Consider the following 22,099-nt stretch of genomic DNA (forward strand, 5'->3'; position numbering starts at 1 on the left):
ACATACAGGAGCATACTTGGAATCTTGATTTTGTGTGTTAAATTTTGGAGTTGTAAATTTGAATGTGATATACCTCACAGAACTACTAGTTAATATTTCAACAAAATAGTAAGCTAATATTACAGATGGGCAGTGAATTATCTCCTCTGCTATGTGGTGACTGCAAATGCAGAATTAGGACCTAATCACTGATATTTGGTGTTGTTGCTGACTCTGTTGTCCATAGTTGCTGCTTTTGTGGGTAAGCTGTTTTTCAAAGGAAATCAGTAGCCGTGTCATCCATCATGACACAATTGGTTTCTTCACCTTCTATTTATGAGGGGGACCAAACTTTCCTTTGCTGGGCACAGGGCAGCAGGGTGCTACTGCTCAAGTTTCAGACTGCCCTGAAGCACAGATTCAAGTCTCTTTTCTCCTTTTTTGTTCATGACAAGTTCAACAGAATAAAGTTAGAGCTGAAAGCAGTGAGATTCCCTTTATACTGTCCTCCTGGGCGCTCAATTGAACATAAATAGTAGCAAAACTGATGGTAGCTGGATTTGTTGGAGGGGGAAGGTATTTGAATATCACTACTAAAAGGTGATGAAAAATAGTGTCCTCTATTTTTAGACAGTAATTTCTTTATAAACAGAATATCTGTATTTACAAGTAGATAAAAATACTGTAAAAGAATTTGAAATATGCAAGAAAAAACATAATATTTCGAGAACGAAGTTGCTAACGAGGCTCTGTACCATAAATCTATCAAGAGCCTCCCACGTAAGTAGGATCCTTTGCTCTGCCACAGACTTTAATGAAGACTTCAAATCAAATGGTGTCAGAATTTTTAACATCTGGGTAAGTTTCTAATTCTTCTTGCAAATATTTGGTAGCAGCGTTACATATCTAGGTGTGTATTGGCTTACAGTTCCCAAAGCAAAGTTTTTCAGAGCCCTGTACTTGATTGTATGCCTTAGGAGGTGCAGTTTCACACAGGGGAAATAGCTGCCATCTGCACTCCCCCCAGCATCCTACACAGACTTTGTGCTGTCGTGCATTCGGCAGTGACCTGCGTGACTGATGTTTAGAGATACTGTCAGCACATCTACAGATTTGTTTTTGGATTCATTAACTTGTCATTAGTGAGCCTGGGAGCACATTCTCTGACCCCAGATGTCGCATACAGAGATTGAAGAACATTGGAGTGTTTAAAAGCTCATTTCCTCATGCCTCTCGTAAGTTTTTAAGTATCTTCTTAGAAGCTGGAAAAAAGTTTCTTCCACAACAGTTTTCTTTCCCCTCCTCCATCATTTATATAACTCTGGATTTCCCCCAGTGTTTATTTCCTTTTTGCACATTATGCAAACAAACCTCAGATGATCTTGGCAGGGTTTTCTGTAACTTTACAAGTTGTCCCAGTGTGCATATCAACATTGTGGGGGTTTTTTTCCCCACAAATCAATTTCTCTTACTTTTTCAACAAAAAAAAAAATGTCTCCAGAAAATACTTGGGGGTTGAGATTCACCAGGAAGCTCAGCAGGTGAGCTGGTCAGAGAGCAGGGTGCTTCAAGGGGTGGAGTTAATCCCTTTCCAGTCCCACCCTCTCCTTGTGTCTGAGTGATGCCGTGGTGAGCCAGAGCAATTAGCATCCTCATCTTTTCTGTGTTCCCTAACAGCATCTCTAGAGAGGATCTTGAGCAGACGCAAATCTGCACTTCAAATGGTGTTAGGGCAAAGCAGGCAGCTGAAGAAGTGGATGCACAGCTTCCACGAGCACCCTGCCAGCCACACATTTCAGGAACTTTGCCACTCATTTGGTTTAATTTGCAAGTTGTAGTGCCCAGAGAGCAAAGTTTAACCATGGACTGTATTTGTTTTCCTTGTTTGGGCTGAGAAAAATTCAAAAAGCTCAGACTGTGCAGAGTAAAACAGACACCAGTAAAGATTCACGCTTTTTAGTAGCAATACAAATACAAAACAGTCCTCAAATTTCACCATAGCAGTTTTTCCTTAATGTGATTTGAAGTGGCTTAGGGTGATCAATACTGTAAGCTTCGTAGCCTGTCAAAAAAGAAGGTAACCCTCATCTGAAACCCTGCCTGATGATAATGGTAGTTTGATCTTCAGTCCAGCTGTGGCACACAAAGCAGCAGAACTGGTGGAGTCATGCATGTCTCCCAAAAATTGTGTTGTACTCTAATGCTGTAACTTTTAAAATACATACTGTGAACAGGTTCAATGGTTCAATGTTTTGCAGGTTGTTTTTTTAATTATTATTTTAGCTCTTTTTATACCGTCTTATTACAGCATAAATAATTTTTTAGAGATGGTTTTGTGTTCTATTTTTACAACTATTTTAATGGACTTCTGTTAAATAGTAGTGAAAATATTGTTTTCCAGTTTGAAATGTTCATCTGTAGAAATGAGTCCTGATAATAAATCAATAAATCATACTGTCAAAGCAGTCATCCTAACACACTAAACCTAGCCAGTCATTTAACATAGTTGAGTTGTTGAATGATACCGAAGGTTTCCAGCTTCCAAATCTGTCACTCAAAAAAGGTTTTCACAATTTAAACAAAACACTCATACAGCACTTTAATGTAGTTGTAGTATTCTGAGTAAAATAGTGATTCAACAGTGTGTATCAACAAGAAAAGTTGTTAGCTTAGCAGTTAAACAAATGCATGCTTGAAAATGGAAGCATGGGATCACAATGGGGAAATAATATCCCAGTGGGCTAGATGACACGTGAGACTAACCTAAGACACCAACTTTGCAAATGTTTTAAAACTAGTTTGCTTGGCTGTTGTAATTCCTGTTGTATTGCTTGTGTGTCTAAAAATATGCATGTATTTAACAATTTCACCATAATATTGCCATGGAATTTAATAAATATATTTTCTTACGCTCGTACATGTTTTGATATTCCTTGCTTGCATGTTTATTTTAAAGTGAGAGTTCAATTCTGCTCATGCTCCAGTGTAAACAGTTATTTTTTGTGCTAGAATAAAGAAGCTCAGAATCTGGCAAGCACCACCTTGGCTTCTTGATCAGTAGAGTAACACAAATACTCACTGAGCAGCTTCTCCTAAGCACAGCATTTCATAGCATGTATGTACAGCATACAGTGAAGCTCTTCTGGTTCATGTCATGCAATATGAAAAGAACTGGGTTGCTTCCCTTGTCTGTGTCTTTCTCAGCCTGCATCTCTAACAACCGATTTGAGATGGGATTTCAAAGCTGTCTTGTAGAGGTGAGGAGACAGAGCTCCCTCTAATGGACGGCTCTGTGTGGTGGATGTCCGTGTTCCAGAATACAGGGTGTAGTGTCAGGAAGAAGTGGTCCAGGATGAGCATCGTGGGGTTGGTTTGGGTGATATAGGACATTCTCAAGATCTAGTGGAACTGAGATGATCCACTTCTATGGTGGCTGCAAGATGGACCTTATGTTTGAAGGTACTCACACCACAACACTTATTTGTTCTCCTAGAAACAGCCAAGGAATTTTTTGCTGCATCCAGACTTAGGAGGAGCAGCTGAGGGAATTGGAATTGTTTGGACCAGAAAACAGGAGACTCAGGGAGGGCCTTACTTCTGTCTACAACAACCTGAAAGGAGGTTGTGTTGAGGTCAGGGTCAACCTTTTCTCTTGTGTAGCTGGTGATAGGACTGGAGGGAATGGCCTCAAGTCAGGGAGGTTAAGGCTGTATGTTAGGAAAATTTTTACCTCTGAAAGAGCAGTCAGAGGCTGGAATTAGCTACCCACAGAGATGGTTGAGTCACTGTCCCTGGTGGTGTTCAAGAAATGTTCAGATGTTGTACCGAGGGACATGGTTTAGTTGGAAATATTTGTAGGTGAACTGTTTGGATGATCTTGCAGATCTTTTCCAATCATGGTGGTTCTATGGTTCTGTGATCTAACCACAGCATCTGAACCCACTGGCTTACTACTGTGCAGACAGACTAGTGCCATAACACATCTTGTGCAAAGGTTGCAGACCAGCTATCCTGGTGATCTACCACAGTGCCAATATACAAGAACAGCTGAGAGCATGGGTCCTTGAAGATGCAAAGTAGTCTCTGATCTCCCTATAGTCAGCACCAACCTTCCTCCACTACTTGAAGCTCTGATGAGGCAAACATCCCAGTAGTGCACCTTACTACGCATATGGCAAGTCCTCTCATTGGAAGGATTCACCTTCAGATGTGTGTTTGTTTTCTGGTTACTTAGTCAGTGGAGAAATCAATTACTGACAGCACCTTTTTGTGTTGCATTTACAACATACAGTAACTATGGAGAAAATACCTCAAGCTAATTGCGATCTGAAGCTTTTCATTCTGAGTGCATTTAATAACTACTAATACAGGCATTTTTAAATAATGGTTTAAAATCACAGAGCCGAGAAGAGAATGAGTTTCAAGTAGTGTTAGCAGCTTCTGAACAATGTCAGTTGTACTTACATTGTTGTACTTAACAGTAGCCTGATCAAATTTAAAAGTTGGGCAGTGATGGAAGATCGGGATTGTCTGTTCTTCACCATGAGGACATGGGCACGGAGAGGGCGTCAAGCTGTCAGTGCTTCCTCATATCTGCATGCATAACTTTCTGCTGCTTAACTGTTTTTCTCTGTGCTATCTGCTCCTAACACATCACAGCCTGTAACATTTGCATCCAGTGTTTCTCTGCATTTGCTGTTGCAAAAAAGTTATGCACAGCACATGAATAAAGATTACAGCATCCCTGTGTGTTTGCTATTTATTAGTGTTAAAAAAGCAGTACTGTGGTAGTTTGAATGAGACCTTGGTAACTGGCAATCATGTTTGAATTCTTTGCTCCTGCCAACACAAAGAAAAAAAATAGAGAGAGGAAAAAAAAAAAAAAAAAGGAAGTGAAAGAAATAGTGAAGAAAATGCATCTTCAAAAGATGGGAAAAGCAAGGGAAATTCTAACATGTCCACAAGAAGTTACCTTAGTTGCCACTGGAAACCACTAACGAATCTGCAAAAAAAAAAAAAAAAAAAAAAAAAAAAGAAAAGAAAAAGAAAAGAAAGAAAGAAGGAAGGAAGGAAAGGAAAGGAAAGGAAAGGAAAAAAATTGAGTTGTGAGCCAGCCCTTTTTGTGTCCCTTTTCTTCCACCCAGTCACAGTTTTTGTGGCTGTCTGCCCCACGGTGACCTTTGCGACGTCCCCACTCCCACTCCTGGCGTCTCGCCGTCACATGTGGTGCTGGAAAATGCAACTGGTGGTGGGGCTGGTGCAGGGAGAACGGCATTGGTGTTCCCTTAGAGAGGAAGACTGCGGGAAGCTTAAAAAAGACAGGGGGAGGAGAGGAACAACGTTGTCTTTGTCCTGTGCACAATAAACAAAGAATAATAGTCTTAACAGTGAGGGAAAATTCAAGAGAAACAGGGGCACTCAGCCTGCAATGCTGCCTGGCAGTCTCCAAGGCAGGCAATTTGGAGCTAGTAGAACAGAAGGGGCAAAAAAGGGACTGAATAGGTGATATTTTTATTATTTTGCAGATAGATCACACCCAGGCCCGGCTCCTAAAAACAGTCTGCACAGAGTAAGTTCTAGGCTGTGCAGGGACATTGCTGAGGGCACCCACAGGCCACCGAGGCTGCTGAGGCCCTGGTGCTGCTGGCACTTGGTGAACACAAGTCTCTGCCCCACCATGGGGACACAGGCCCACTGCGAACCACATAGGAACAACAGAGTGTGAGAGAGCTGTTCAATCCACAATAAGCTCCTGAAACCAAAAGTGACTCAGTGGTGAGGTGGGATTGCTGCTCTCCATGAGTAGACTTCAGCAGTGTTTTAGCCTCTGCTTAATTTAAAGGGTTTTCCCAAAAGCAGACCCTGTGTGATGAAAATGGTGATTCAGTTGGCACTTCTGGCAAGACAATTCACCAGGTCTCAGGGCAGCCACCTCCAGCAGCCTCCTCCTCATCACCTCCTGGCTTCCCAGAGCCAAGTGAAGGAGCTGGAGTAATGAAGATCTTTTGTTCCCTTACTTTTGTCTGCCAAGGAAACACTGTTGCCAACACAAGGCTTTACCTACAGTAGGGATCACCACTAGGTCTGGCTTTAGTTTCCATTGCCATCTCTTTCTGCTTCATTATATTTTTCTTTCATATTTTTCCTTATTTTGCCCTAGGACAATCAGAGCAGACCTACCTGCCAATACCACAGCATCTGGTCAGTGGACTTCGTCTGAGCTGTGTCTGAACGAGGCAATGGGCAGACAGGGAGCAACTCCCAAAGGCATGGCCCCTGCCCCACTGGGCATCCTTCTCCCTGCCATCACCATCTATTTTTTTTCCCGATGGTCCCCTGGATTCCACAGCTCAGTGCAGCTCCTCCTCATGCCATCCAATGCTGGCAGCAAGCGGAGTGTCTTTCAGGATGAATATGGAAAATTAAGAAGACAACCTGAGATTAGATTTAGGAAGAGGATTACACTGTAAAGTGAGGCACAAGGAACCAGAGATGCTACTGCATTTCAATGGCCTCTTTATAGCAGTTTTAATATTTAGTTTGTTTATTTAACTGCATGCTCCCTGTCTACCTCCTCTGCTGCAAAGAACATGGGCACCAGTTTCCCTGCTTGACCAGCAGGACCCTGAATGGGGACTGGGAACAGCAAGTGCTGATTTAGTCCCTGCTGTGCCCTGGATTCTTTCTCTGCGGTTAGGACTTGAAATGCAGTGCAGAATCCAACAGTGGCGAAACTTACCAAACAGTTACACACCTTTCCCAGGGACTTATGGAGTTATAGTGCACATGCAAAAGCTTGTGAAGTTGCCCCAGATTCAGAAGCCTGGTTTTTGGCTTGTAAGAAAGTTAGTATTGGGGAATGGTGACTTTAGGACAGGCATTCTCGCTCCTCCATAGGTCCGTAGCATATGTAAGACAGGACTGCCAATGGTTGCTCCTGCTGCAGTGCCAGGGTTGTGCCAAGCCTCTGATAAGTGATGTGGTTAATAGCCTGGGTGTAAATGGTTTACCAGGCTGGTTCAGCCCGGTTCCGTGACAATTGATGTGGGGGACCCACGGACCCATGCCCCGGGAAAGGGGAAGGGGGAAAGGGAAAAGGGAAAAGGGAGATGGGCCTAGAAACAAAACAGCAGCAACAATCTGAAGAGGAAAGCTAATTTACTAAATAAGATATCAGAAAGCAAAATAACACAATATAATACAATATAATTGGAATTGAAGCTAATAAATCAAATAAAATGAGCAAGAGAGAGTGTCCGATAAGCCAAAGGTCTTACGCTAACGCTGAAGGCGGACGGCAGCGAGCACCCACTGCTGAGTCCATCCCAAAGGAAAGGGAGTGTCCCGTGACTGCAGACAGTTTTTATCTTTCCCTCTGAGCGGAAACATGTAAGAACGCAAAGCATCGCACAGTCCTCTGGGGAATGGAGTTCTTCTTCTCTTCTGAGACAGCTGTACCTGGAACTATCAATCATCCACAGAGCTGGAGCATTAACTCTTTAACTCTAAATGCACTACATGATTTTATCATGTGGAATACCAGTACCAAAATTCATAAAACCATGACATTCCACCCCTTATTCCACATCACTACATCATGCTTAATATATATATAGAAGAACAATGATTAACGTGCATTAAATACACACAAACACAGCATATATACATGTATATACATGGAATTACTGACTGCACTCCCCCAACATCAAATTCCCTTGTGGTACACACTGAACATCCCCATTCTTCTGCATCCCCCACCAAGTGGACCCACGTCCCTGAGGAAAGACAGTTCCATGGAGATGTTTGCCCTTTCCAGAAGCTGGAAGGACCCAAACTGCTTTTCCCAACATGTTCTTTACATGTACTACAGGGATCTTATCTCCCTCTAAAGTAGGTAGAGGGCTGGATTGGGCAGGACCATCGTGATTAATTGATCCTCGGGTGTTGACCAACCAGGTGGCTTCTGCAAAAGCTTCTCCCAGTGCTTAAATGTTCCACCACCCATTGCTTTCAACATGGTTTTTAGCAACCCATTGCATCTTTCAATTTTACCAGAAGCTGGTGTGTGATAGGGGATATGATAAATCCACTCAATGCCATGATCTTTGGCCCAAGTATTTACAAGAGAATTTTTGAAATGAGTCCCATTATTGGACTCAATTCTCTCTGGAGTGCCATGTCGCCATAGGACTTGTTTCTCAAGCCCTAAGATGGTGTTTTGGGTGGTAGCATGGGGTACTGCATATGTTTCAAGCCACCCAGTGGTTGCTTCCACCATGGTGAGCACCTAACACTTACCATTGCAAGATTGTGGCAAGGTGATATAATCAACCTGCCACTCCTCCCCATATTTATACTTTTGGCATCGCCCTTCCCCCCAAAGAGGTTTCATCCTCTTGGCTTGTTTAACTGTGGCGCATGTATCGCAGTCATGGATAACCTGTGCAACGGCATCCATAGTTAAGTCCACCCCTTGGTCTCTGGCCCGTTTATATGTTGCATCTCTTCCTTGATGGCCCGAGGTCTCATGGGCCCACTGAGCTAGAAATAATTCACTCTTGTGTTGCCAGTCCAAGTCTACTTGAGCCACCTTAACTTTGGCAGCTCAATCTACCTGATGGTTATTTTGTTGTTCTTCAGTTGCCTGACTCTTAGGAACATGAGCATCTACATGGTGCACCTTTAAAACCATATTCTTTATTCGGGCAGCAATGTCTCTCCACAGTTCAGCAGCCCAAATAGGCTTACCCCTTCACTGCCAGTCATTTTGTTCCCATTGCTGTAACCACCCCCATAAAGCATTTGCCACCATCCATGAGTCAGTGTAAAGATAAAGCACTGGCCACCTCTCTCGTTCAGCAATATCTAAGGCCAGCTGGACAGCCTTTACCTCTGCAAATTGACTTGATTCTCCTTTTCCTTCAGTGGCCTCTGCAACTCGTCGTGTGGGGCTCCACACAGCAGATTTCCATCTGCGGTGCTTACCCACAGTGCGACAGGATCCATCTGTGAACAGGGCATATCTCCTTTCATTGTCTGGTAGTTCATTGTATGGTGGGGCCTCTTTAGCACGTGCTACCTCCTCTGGTGGTGTTGTTCCAAACTTTTTAGTCCAGTCCATGATCACTTCTAGGATTCCTGGATGACTGAGGTTCCCCCTCCGAGCTCGCTGTGTAATCAGTGCAGTCCACTTACTCCAAGTGGCATCAGTAGCATGATGGGTGGAGGGAACCTTTCCTTTGAACATCCAGTTCAACACTGGCAGTTGAGGTGCCAGAAGGAGCTGCGTTTCAGTACCGATTACTTCGGAAGCAGCTCGAACCCCCTCGTACGCAGCTAAGATCTCCTTCTCAGTTGGAGTGTAGCGCTCCTCAGACCCCCTGTACGCCCGACTCCAGAATCCAAGGGGTCGGCCTCAGGTCCCTCCAGGAGCTCTTTGCCACAAACTCCAAGTGGGACCTTCCTTTCCAGCAGCAGTGTAGAGGATGTTCTTTACATCCTGTCCCGTCCGCACTGGCCCCAGGGCCATGGCACAGGCTCTCTCCTGCTTAATTTTCTCAAAAGCCTGCTGCTGCTCAGGGCCCCACACAAAATTATTCTTCTTCCACATCACCCGATAGAGAGGGCTCACAATGAGGCTGTAGTTTGGAACATACATTCTCCAAAAGCCCACTACACCCAGAAAAGCTTGGGTCTCTATCTTCCTGGTGGGTGGAGACATGGCAGTGATTTTGTTAATCACATCTGTAGGGATGTGACGACGTCCATCTCACCACTTTATATCTAGGAACTGAATTTCCTGTGCAGGCCCTTTCACTTTGCTTCGCTTGATAGCAAAGCCAGCTCGCAGGAGGATCTGGATTATTCTCTCTCCTTTCTAGAAATCTTCCCCTGCTGTATTGCCCCACACAATGATATCATCAATGATAAGGAGCACTGCCCTGTTCCAATGCAGTTTGGACCAACCCATGGCAAACAGTTGGGCTGTGCTTCCACCCCTGGGGCAAACGGTTCCAGGTGTACTGAACGCCCCTCCAGGTGAAGGCAAACTGCAGTCTGCATTCTGTGGCCAGAGGAATTGAGAAGAAGGCATTAGCAATGTCAGTGGTGGCATACTACTTGGCTGCCTTTGACTCCAGTTCATATTGCGGCTCCAACGTACCTGGCACAGCAGCACTCAGTGGGGGTGTGACTTCATTCAGGCCACAGTAATCTGCCGTCAGCCTCCATTCTCCACTGGCTTTACGCACCGGCCATATGGGGCTGTTTACAGGTGAGTGAGTTTTGCTGATCACTCCCTGGCTCTCTAGCTGACAGATCAAGTTATGAATTGGGAGCAAGGAATCCCTGTTAGTGCAGTACTGCCATCTGTGCACTGTTTTTGTAGCAATCAGTACCTGTTGCTCCTCCACCTGTAGCAACCCCACAACAGACGGATCTTCTGATAGGCCAGGCAAAGCAGACAGCTGCTTAATGTTGTCTGCGTCCACAGCAGCTATTCCAAAAGCTCATCGATACCCTTTGGGATCCTTAAAATATCCCTTTTGAGGTAATCAATACCAAGTATACATGGAACCCCTGGGCCAGTCACAATAGGATTTTTTTGCCAGTGAGGCTTATTTCAGCCTACAACATGGTCAACTCTTGGGAACCCCCCAGTCACCCCAGAAATATAGATTAAGTCTGTCCCTTGGTGACTCGAGGGCATTAGAGTGCACTGTGCACCAGTGTCCACCAGTGCCTTATATTTTTGTGGTTCTGATGTGCCAGGCCATCAAATCCATACAGTCCAATACACTCTATTATCCCTTTCCCCCACTGGCTGGGGGCAGGGCCCCTCTATTTGTTACCTCTGTTATTTTTACAGCTACTGCCATGTACAGCAGTCACTGGAGCAGTCACCTTCTTGGAGAAGTTCACCCTGGTGGCTGATCTATTTTGTAACTCTTTTACCTGTTCCTGAAGTGCAGGAGTGTTTTTTTTATGCCACTTCTTCATATCTTCCCCCGGTCACTTAGGTAATGCCACAAGGCAATACGTGACATAGTCTTACTGTTGTCACTTCCTTGAGCAGGACAACATCCTCTTTTGATAGCTGAGATGTTACGGTTTTGGGAATCCTGGTTCCCATCAGATTTATCAGTTTCATCAGAATCAAGCCCAGTAGTCAGTTCATCCATTATATCTTCTTGATTGCTCTCTAGTCTGTTAACTCATTCAGTTACCTTTACCAAGGCTGAAACATAAGCTTGTAGAGGGGCTAAATGTAACTCAATGTCTTGAAGTTTGTTAATCAGTCATTTATAAGGGGTCTCCTTTGTCTTCTGCCATACGTTGCTTCTAATGTACTGGCATACCTGTCTGGTGCAGTCCTTGTGAATATACCTGATTCTCTCAGGAACATGCTCTTGGTTTGGTTCATCATGAATTAATGCAGGCTCGTGTAACATTTCCACCACAGCATATACTCTCAAATAATTTATGCCCTTTTCCATATCAGACCATTTATTTCCCTCAGGCAACAGATCATCTCTGAAGGGGTATTTTTCTTTCACGGATATCAGCATCTGCTTCCAGAGAGTGAAGGAGTCTATTGTGGCATGTACTAATGCCTCTATCAATGGCAGAGTCCCTGGAAATGCTACCCAACTGGCGAGCTTCGTTACCATCTAGCCACACAATATTGGCCCCACTGTCCCAACAGTGTAGTAACCAGGTGACAATAGGTTCATTTGCGTGGCGTGTAAAGTCTTTTCTCAAACTTCAAATTTCATTCATTTTCAAGGGTTGAGTAACATCGGTAACAATTTCTCTTTCATCTCCTACTCTATCAGGACTCATTGCCCTTCTAGGCGTTGGTGACCGTGATCTTGTTGGGTGACTCAGCCCTCCTACTGGAAAATCTAGAGTTCTGAACCACTCCTCTGGACCTCCTTTCTCCTCTTCTCTTGCAGTGTCTGATTCCTCTACTTTCTCTTCTTCTCTTTCAGAGTCTGCTTCTTCCACTCTCAGCTCCTCTTTCTTCTCTTCTAAGCAAGTTGAGACTTTTTTCATTTTCCGTCCTCTTACAGGGGCAACTGACATCGATTCTGGTGTCACCTGTGGTTGATCATATTGGTTAGTATTAATGATCATTCTCTCTAGCTCGGCTCGAAGTCCATCTCTCTGAGCTATGAGGGAATTTAGTTCACCTTGGAGCCTGACGTGTTGAGCCCGAACATGAGCCAGTTCATTTTGATAACAGAATAATGTACCCTGGAAGGAAAGTTGCTCAGTTTTGAAGGCGTCTCGCTCAGATTGGAGCGCATCTAATTCAGATTGGAGGGCATCTCGCTGGGACCAGAGAGCATCCATGTTGAAGTGGAAAGCATCTTGTTGAGAGCGAAGGGCATCTCTCTCAGTCTGGAGTGTGTCTCTCTCGAACCGGAAGTTGTCTCGCTCGAATCAGAGGGCATCTAGATTGGACCGGAGAGTCTGATTGTCAGCTAAAAGACTCTCTTTCTGGATCTGGAGACTGTCCCTTTCGACTCGGAGTCTCTCTCGTTCTATTTCAAAAACTCTATGCCTCTCTGGGATAGTATTGAATAAGGCCCGGTAAGCATAAGCCAGACCCCAAATAATCTGGGTTTACATCCTGTTTGAGACAACATCCCTGTCTCAAATATCTGCTTAAGTTTTCAGGATCTTGCAGGTGTTCAGGAGAAAAGTTCCATGACACCGGTGATGCCCATTTCTCTAAAGTCTCTCCTAAGTCCCTCCAAACTCCCTGCCAGTCAGTATTCTCTGGCTCTGGGGAAGGCTTTCACAAAATATAATAAATACAGATACTGAGTAAAATGATGAGGAGTACATTCAGGGAGACTAACACCACAATTATTAGATGACCATTCAAAAAACGCATAATGAATTCAAAGGAGAGACCAGGAGACTGTTTAAAAATCACAAGTTCCGTAGCATTAACAACTCCATCTGGAGTTGCTCCCTCTGGAACTGATTGACACATCATATACAAGAGCCAGGTAGGTATTTCCAACAGTGTTTTTAGTTTATCATATAGAGACCAAGCTCCATGGATCAGACTGGCAAACCTAATTAAATCCCAGTATGTTCTGGGCATTACAAGGGAAAAAATGATGAAATGCAGTCCCTTTAAGACCAGTTTAAAAAGAGAAAGCATTTTTTTCTTTTCTAAGACAAGCTGGCAGAACCCCAAAACATTTACAAATATCCCAGAACAACTGGCAGTATGCCCAGACTTCAAGGTCGTGTTTTGCTGTACAGCACCTGCAGTACAGATAAGCTTCCTAACGAAGCTCTCTCTGAGAGCAAAGGGAGATTCATTCTAAAAGTATGACAATGCCTGGCTAAGGCAGCTGGTTTTGCCCAACATTGGGTGCCAAAAATGTCAACAGTTTATGGGTAGGTTTGGCCCGGTTCTGTAACAATTGGTGCAGGGGACCCACAGACCCACACCCCGGGGAAAGGGGAAGGGGGAAAGGGAAAAGGGAGATAGGCCTAGAAACAAAACAGCGGCAACGATCTGAGGAGGAAAGCTAATTTACTAAATAAGGTATCGGAAAGCAAAATAACACAATATAATACAATATAATTGGAACTGAAGCTAATGAATCAAATAAAATGAGCAAGAGAGAGTGTCCGATAAACCGAAGGCCTTACGCTAACGCTGAAGGCGGACGGCAGCGAGCACCCACTGAGTCCATCCCAAAGGAAAGAGAGTGTCCCGTGACCGCAGACAGTTTTTATCTTTCCCTCTGAGCGTAAACACGTAAGAACATAAAGCATCACACAGTCCTCTGGGGAATGTAGTTCTTCTCTACTGAGACAGGTATACCTGGAACTATCGATGATCCATGGAGCTGGAGCATTAACTCTTTAACTCTAAATGCTGTTGCTCATGATATTATGATGTGGAATACCAGTACCAAAAATCATAAAACCATGACACTTGGTGAGTGAGCAGCACACCCCAGGTCAGTTCCTGGGAAATTAGGACTAAGCACACTGCCATGCACTGTCCACCTTATTCCAGTCTGAACTTATCCAAACCACAGCCCAGCACAGCTGGCACAGCATCCCAGCTCCTGTCTCACACCACCTGCAGCTCCACAGCGGCCAAATGTCAGTGCATGGGGAGCTCTGTCTCAGCTGCAGCCAGGAGGAGGGCATAGGGCAGTGCAGATCAACGTACAGCAAAGAGTTGTGTGTGTTTTGTTTTGTTGGCTAAACATAGCCCTGTGAGCAGCAGAAAATACACAGTTTCATAAAAACAGGGTCACATATCCCACTGGTTCTGTGTTTTTGTTGTTCTCTGTTTTGTTGCTCTCTTGGCCATGCTGACTGTCTCGGATCACTTCTTTGTCTCATATGTGCCTTAACACGGTAACCAGGAGGATCTGCTCCATGATCTCCCCAGGCACAGATGTGAGGCTGACCAGCCCGTAATTCCCTGGGCCATCCTTTCTCCCTTTCTAAAAATGGGAGTAATGTTCCCCTTTTTCCAGTCACAGGAGATTTCACCCAACAGCCATGATTTTTCTAATATGATGGAGAGTGGCACAGCAACTACATCAGACATCTCTCTCAGAAGCCTGGGATGCATATCATCCGTCCACATGGACCTACGTACATTCAGTTTCATGAGGAGGTCTCGAACTTGATCCACTGTTACGTGGGATGGAATCTGTTTTTCATACCCACACCTAGAGGATCAGGTCCTGGTGGACACAGGGAGCCTGGCCATCAGTGAAGACAGGCAAAACACTGAGCACCTCAGCTTTTTCAATGTCTGAGGAAGCCAGATCTCTGTTCTTACTTATCAGAGGGGGGAACACTCTCCTTGGTCTGTCTTCTTTTGTTTTAATTAAAAAATTTAAGATTTGAATGTTTTGTTACTTATATACATAAATTATATATTGTATGAGGGCTGCTATGAAAGTAATGCCTCCTGTTTGATTATATTGGCCCACAACATCAGAGGTGGATGTCAGTGGTATGGCAGCAGAGGCTGAACCACCACCAGTATTGCATTACATGTTATTGCCACGTGAAGGATGGCAGCAGAGAGGCAGTCAGATAGAAGCTGACATGGAAGCACAGATGAAGCAAAGGTGTGTCACTGAGGACTCCATGTAGTTCTTCTATACAGAAAAAATGACATCCACTCACATTCATGGAAGCTTGTGGAGCATTTATGGAGACCAATCAAAGGATATGACCACAGTGAGGCAGTGGACTGTGTGCTTCAGCAGTGGCGACATCAACAGTGGGCCACCTCTGCTGGTGCAGATTTTTATAAGCGTAATGTACAGGATCTTGTTCATCACTAGCAAAAGTGATGCAAAAGCAGAGCTAAAGATGGTGACTGTTGAAAAAATATCATTTTGTAGCTGAAAACTTGCTCTATCAAATATCGCTATTATGCTCCTTGTATCAGTTGTCGTTTCCATGGAAACAAACAGGAGGCATTACTTTTGGAGCAACCTTTGTTTATGCAGCCTGAGACAATTATTCAGTGTGGCCCCAGGCCAGCTAACAGGTTGGAATACATGCCCAAGTCCTTCATCAGGCAGGTGCCTGAACCCCTATGCCCCCGTGGTCCTGAAACCTGTGTTCCGCTCAGCCCACAGAGTGGAAGCTCCTGCTCCCAAATCCAGCCAAAATTCACCTAGCAGACTGCAAACGTGCATGCAGGGATGCTCCCCATCTGGAATCTTTTCAGACACTATAAAAAAGAACCCAGAAACGAATAAAATTTTTTTCTTTAAAGAAACCAAACCTCACAGCATCTGTGCTATTTGCACCCCCACCCCCCGTGGTGCTGCACAGCTGCATTACTCATGTTTGCTCTGTGCTGTGGTGGGGTGCTGCTGCCAGTGCCAAATTCCCGAGCAGTGATACATGCAGTTGGGAAGAGGCATTTAGACAGTTGTAGTTCACTGCTTTTCCTTTCCCACAACATCAGCAGAGGTATTTCCTACCCACTTCCCCTTCCCACATTTCAAAGAGGAGCTTTTGTTCTGGAGAAATCCTGCCTTGTACCTAAACACTCTATACTCTGCATAAAATTATCTTAAAATAGGCACCTTGTACTCCAGATGCCTGCCTTGGAGCTGCTCTCCTAGGACAAAATGAAAGGGGAGGGAGGGGCACACAAGGCAGAGCAGGGACTGCTCATTAGGAAGAGGGATGCTGCTTTAGGAACACTGCTGCCCATCAACACATTCTCCAGGACAGGGGGTATGGCCAGATCATACTGCCCTGTGCCAGGATGGTCAGGTCACTGCTGCCTGGGAAAACCCCAGTGCATATAATTCTCAGCTCTTTCCTCTCTAGCAGCTAGCAAGCCCGTAGCCTCCAAAGATGATCCTTTTCACTCCATTTCACATTCTTTGCACTTTTCTCTTTTACATCCCATTGCATCAAATTCCCCTCACTTTTCAGTTTAAAGACATCCTATCATATATTTCAGTGACACTTACTTCACACATTATCTTGATTTTTTGTAGACAAGTTTCTCTCTCTTTCCTATGAGAGAGGGATTCTCAAACGTGAAAACTTTTGTTTCTCTTGGGCAGAAGAGACGTGTGTCCCCAGCCCTTCTGCTGTCTGCCTACTTCTCCTGCAGATTTTCTGCAGTTTGTTTTGAACAGGGGAGCACAGGTGCATATGCTAAGGTCTGCTTGGCAACTATTCCACACACTCAGATCTAGAGCTAACTGCCATTGTTCCTTCCATCCTGCAGTTCAGCTGCTCAAGGATAGCTTTATATGGGGCAAGTCTCAGGAACATGTTTCAGTTCCCAAGGAGTACTGTAAAAAACAGCCCAAAGACATGGCTGTCCATTGCCTTTGCCACATCAGATCCTTTCAGCACACTACAATCCAGAGGAGCCTGTGCCAGCAGGGAACTATGTGTGTCTCTTGTACTTCTGACATCTCAGGTCTCCTCTTCAGCTAAAGGGTTAACAGGACCCAAAATCTCTAAATTATGAAATTTTGGATTGTTTCCTTACTGTCTCGACAGCACTCAGTTTGCCTGCTTAAATTACAGTTTGGCAATCAAGGTTGCACAAGCGTTGGTCCAGTGCCTAAATATTTTATTTTAAGAGGAATGTGACCTACCGAGGTCTCTCACACATTCCTTTTTGTCATTTTTTAGGACTAAAAATCATGACTCAAATCATGACAGCAGCAAGAGTTTTATCTTTTTTTCCTAAACTTTTAATCTGTTTAGCCAAGAAAACTTCATCATGTACAATTTTAAGCCGTCAAAATTTACAAAACAAAAACAAACAAACAAAAAAGGAGATTTAAAACTGATTATAATTCACAAATATCCCCAACAAAAACTGTATAATATTGATCCTTCTGTATAATCAACTGAAACCACAGGTCACTTTGCTGTTTTTTGGAAAGTGTGCAAAGAGCTAATTGTATAGTACACTTAAATGTTAGAAGTTATACCACATAAGCAGGTCTGCTGCTGCTATAAAAAATATCAAAGTATAAAATTACTTCTACAAAATCGGTCCATTGATTTTTGTTGCTTGTAGTAAAAAAGTAGACTTTAAGAACTTTCTCATCAACAAACAACAACATTTGAAACCAGCCACTGCAGGTGTTATTTACACAGGATGAAACATAATTTAGCTAAATCAGAGAGCAATAAGAACTACTTATACAGAGACATACATACATTTGAATGCATAGATACGTTTTCTGCTTCTGTCTTTGTTGCACAATGTAGTTATTGAACCACTGCAAGATGGAATGAATGCAGGTGCTTAAAGACTGCTCTTTTTGACATAGAAAAGATACCTATGGACCACAACAACAGCCACTGAGCTACTTACAACATCACACAGTTATTTGCTGCTTGGGCACCAACACACGACCTTTAGCGCTCACTAAACACACAGTGGGACAAGGGATGGCTCCTATACAAAATACTCAGTTTGGTCTGGTCAGCAGAGGAAAGGAGAGGGAAAATGTTTTTTTAGGGTATCCCCTTTGGCTCTGTCATCTTCCCGGATGGCATCTGTGGTCCGGCCGTGGAGGGCTGCAGCAGCCAGCTGGCTTTCAGCTGCACACACAAGCACAGGACGGGTCCTCGCCACCCGGGCTCTTCTCTTGTCACTTGGTCCCACAGGTGTTGATGTTCTTCCCATCGGCCGCATCCTCCACCAGCGAGATGTGGTAGTCAGTTGACAGCGTGAGGTGTGAGATGCAGCCCACCAGCCCCCGCAGGTACTGCCTGTTGGTGTGCAAGGCTATCTCCTTCATGCCTCCTGCAGGAAAGAGGTGAATTTTAATGTATTCTGTTTTCAAAATCAAGTTTGGACACTCAAAGGGAATAAGCAGAAGAGAATGAACTAGGATTCTGATTATTGCAGCAGTAGTACCAGTAAGCTCTAAGTAAACTTGTTGTCCAGGCTCCCAGTAGCACACAGTGTTTGTCCCTTACTTACCTGCTGGGGCACTGCAGCACAACCTTTGGTGCTTACCCCTTTTCCTACCACAGTATCCCCTGAAGAGGCCTCCAGCCAGAAACTAGGCTGTGGAGGACCAAAGGCCAATGCATGGAGCCCTCACCTTGAGGAAGCAGGAGCTGAGATGCCTTGCCTTGCAACTGCCTTCACTAGCAGGAAAACACAGCTGTGTGCTGAACATGAGTGATGATCACTCACCTACATAGAGATCTCCATTGATATTTAGTTGCCTCATTTTTCCAGGGGATTTACCAGTCCTGGCTCCATAATCATCCACCGTTACCTTGCCAGATTGCCCATCTCTGAAATGAAAAGCAAACAGCTGTCATGCATCCAGCTTACAACCAGGCAGAAGGAACAGCAGCATCTCCCCCATCCAGAAGCCCAGGATGACTCAACACTTGGGTAGCAACAGGGAGGATTCTAGGAGCCCCACAGGCAGCGTTGGACTGTCTCTATCCTGACCCTTCAGGATTAAGTATTCTACAGACATGCAATTATGGTGACACATTTCTGGAGGAAAAGCAGACTAGAGAAGTGAACCGTACAGATCAGGAAGAGGGGAGAATGGGCACATGCTGATATGAATTTTAAAATCAGATATATAAAACTGAACTGCAGAAGCTTAGACAAGAAGGGGGGGGGGGTCGAAATGGTAATCTAAGGTATTGCTAGAATGCTCATTACATACTCAAAAGGCTCCTTTCTTGCCTGAGCCTTTAAGCTGCTTCCATCTTACAGGTGGTCAATAACCTCACTGACAGAAGAGCCGCATTGTAGGCTTTGCTCCTCACTTTGATAACAAGATGTACTAACATCAGCCTGTGACTTCTAGGGAGTCAACATCTCATGAGGCAAGAGATGTGTGCTTTCCCTGCTGGGCCTGCTGGCCTCCCATGAGGTAATGAGCTATAAATATGAGTTATATATACACTGTGAGATGTCTGCACCTCCCTCAGATAGAAAAAGTAGGCATACATGGTCTGTGCTCCAGACATTGTGCCAGCTCACAAAGTGCTCACTAGGGAATTTCAATACGCAGACATGAAAAAGAGATGCAACTAAACCATATGGCACAAGCTGAAGAGACAGCCTGTCACTGACAGGGAGCAGCCTGCCTGGGGCTGTGCTGGCCTTGGAGCTGGCACTGCCAGCTCTGGTACAAAGACCTCCATGTACACCCTTCTGCCACAGCCAAGCTGCTCATGGCTCAGCTAAGAAGTGATGAGAGAGCACAGGGTGCAGTGTCTCACAGCCAGATAGCAGCTCCATGGCAGGATGACCCCAGGGCCCCTGAGGAGGTGTGCAGTGACTCACCTAACAGCCTTGACCCGGTGCCATCGACCATCGCTGAAGGAGCCATTCACCACTATAGAAGCAACACCACTGCCTAAGTTGTAGCTGCAATAAAACAAACAAACAAACAAACAAACAAACAAAAAACACAGTGTAAAATGTTGCTGCTTTCCTCACAAAGACTGGTTTCTTGCCATGCTGACTGAATACCCTTGCTCTGTGCCTCATGTAACTGCTCAGCTCTAAGAGCCTTCCTTAGATTCTGGAGTGAACCAGTAGCTTCCTTCAGAAGCCCATTGGTGATGTACTTATTTTGCAAAGTCAAGCCCATAAAATAGCATATACAAAACTCACCCCTAACCTCTCTCAGCCCAGGGCAAGGAGAGGGCTGCACGTCAGTTCCTCTGAATATCAGGAGGCTCCAATGGTCAGTTATCTACAGAACTCTGGCCTAATGGCAGAGATAAATAGGAGGATGCACACATGGCTGATAAACTATTACAGGGGAAAATAAAGCATGTAGACTGTAGCAGAGTCACAAACCAGGAGAATTATAAGGAAGGCCGAAACCTATGATGTTAGAAAGGGTGAAGCCTAATGATGTAAAAGCAGAGATAATAATGAACTTCCCCATTTCACTTGCAGCTCTGTGTATTTCTTTGCATTTGCTGCCACTGATATTACTAAGCAGACATTCCCATTATATTCACATGCCAAGCACCTTAATTTCTGAGCCCCAAACACCTGAGCCTACTTTCATGAAGGGAAGTGATGCAGCAGCACTGAGCTACTTGCTGGGTGCTCTTCTGCCTGAATAGTCTGAGCCTGGGTTGCTGTTTGATGGCCTTCTGCCAGTACTGACTTAGTGAGGCTAAAGTCAACATCATAAAATACTCAGAAAAGATTGATCCTGGAATGAAATTCAAAGCCAGAGTTAGGTATTTGAGAAAAGAGCATTGTGCCTAGCACTGCCCAGAGCAAAGCAGCTGACCTGAATTTGACTACTCTCAGAGGCTTGAGTGTGTCTCAGGTATCTCCTCTCACCCTGAAGCCAGAGGAGGCCTGCAGGAAGATACCACTGTTGCTAAGCTCAGCTTTGTATCTCAGTGTTATACTTGTGGTTACAAAATGAGATTCATAACCCTAATGAATAAGGACTCACTGAAATAGAGAAATAACCTACAGAAGCACAGAAGAGTAGAGAGACTTAACACTGAACAGGGAACCCATCCCTTTTGGCTGGAAAAAAAATGAAGTGAATTTCAAACCAGAACACAGATACCTCACTTTGTGTTGCAGGAATTTTTTTCTGACCAAGCCTAGGATTTTCTTCTGACCTAATCTGTCAAACTCTGATATTTTCATAAGTAGCATGAGGCCTACTAGCTGTGAAAGACGATACATTTGTCCTCCCATCATCTGCAGTGCTCACTTTAATTATGCAATTATGGCTTACATCTGGGATCTTAATTCTAATCTTTCCTAAATGTATAAGGAAAGAACAGTTGTCTCATTCAAAAAAACAATGGTTTCAGTCTAAAACTTCTGTTTCTTTGCAGTGTGTTCAGATTACAGGCAAAGTAGATTGGACACTTACTAACCAGCATCTTGGAAAGACAGGCTCTCCAAAAGACATAAAATGTATCACTTCTGCAGATTCAATTTCTAATTTATAAAACAGTGAGATAGCTAAGAGTTTTTACATGGTTAACCACAAGAAACCACAAGAAAATATCTTGAAATAAATTAATTTAAATAGAAATAGGCATCTTTGTCTGCACGTCTGTGGTTGTGAAGAACAACCAGGGAAGTCAAGTAAAAGGTATTTACAAATTAGCCTGAATGATTAGCAAAATCTCTCTCATTTAATCAACAGTCATTCATAACAATCCGTAACAATAATGAAATTAGTAGTTTTCTGTTACAGTATTTGTCTTACACAATTTAAAAGTGGGTCACATGGAAAAATATGGCTTTCAAAAGCAGGAGTCGCAAAAAGTACCACGCACAAAGTTTCACTGAGTCTACCTAAGTATCTGCAAGGGAGAAAGTAATTCTGAAGACCCAGAACACAAGTTTAGTCATTTCCCAGTACCCCCTGGTTTCAACTTTTCCATGATAACATTACTCATTTCTTAAAGAAGTGGTTGTGTTGGTGGTGGCAGTAACAAAGCCTGATACCAGTTGGTCTTGCTTCACAGGGCTTTTCTGAGTTAAAGAATGCAGGATTCCTGCTCTCATGTGCATCCACCAGTGTCTGATGAAGACTGAGCCTACAGTCACTAGCAAGGGTTTGCTTATTGGACTCTGTTTTGA

At 44.1% G+C, this 22,099-nt stretch overlaps 2 protein-coding genes across 5 annotated transcripts in view; one reads left to right on the forward strand and one right to left on the reverse strand.

Moving 5' to 3' along the window:
* The window catches only part of LOC136050809 (leukemia inhibitory factor receptor-like), a 177,837-nt gene that overhangs the window by 50,919 nt on the left and 104,819 nt on the right, over positions 1-22,099 (forward strand). The window lies entirely within an intron of this gene.
* Positions 17,885-22,099, reverse strand: part of EGFLAM (EGF like, fibronectin type III and laminin G domains) — a 75,865-nt gene continuing 71,650 nt past the window's right edge. For both annotated transcript variants that reach the window (XM_065739930.1, XM_065739929.1), the window contains exons 21-23: positions 19,805-19,888; positions 18,686-18,789; positions 17,885-18,286 (exon numbers count right to left, since the gene is read on the reverse strand). In XM_065739930.1, coding sequence (XP_065596002.1) covers positions 18,132-18,286; positions 18,686-18,789; positions 19,805-19,888 — 343 coding nt within the window. In that variant the 3' untranslated portion in view covers positions 17,885-18,131. The remainder of the gene's footprint in view (positions 18,287-18,685; positions 18,790-19,804; positions 19,889-22,099) is intronic.

This window comes from Cyrtonyx montezumae, unplaced genomic scaffold (genome assembly GCF_038088225.1).
Source record: "Cyrtonyx montezumae isolate F1298 unplaced genomic scaffold, pur_monq_1.0 scaffold_25, whole genome shotgun sequence".
Taxonomy (NCBI): Eukaryota; Metazoa; Chordata; class Aves; order Galliformes; family Odontophoridae; genus Cyrtonyx; species Cyrtonyx montezumae.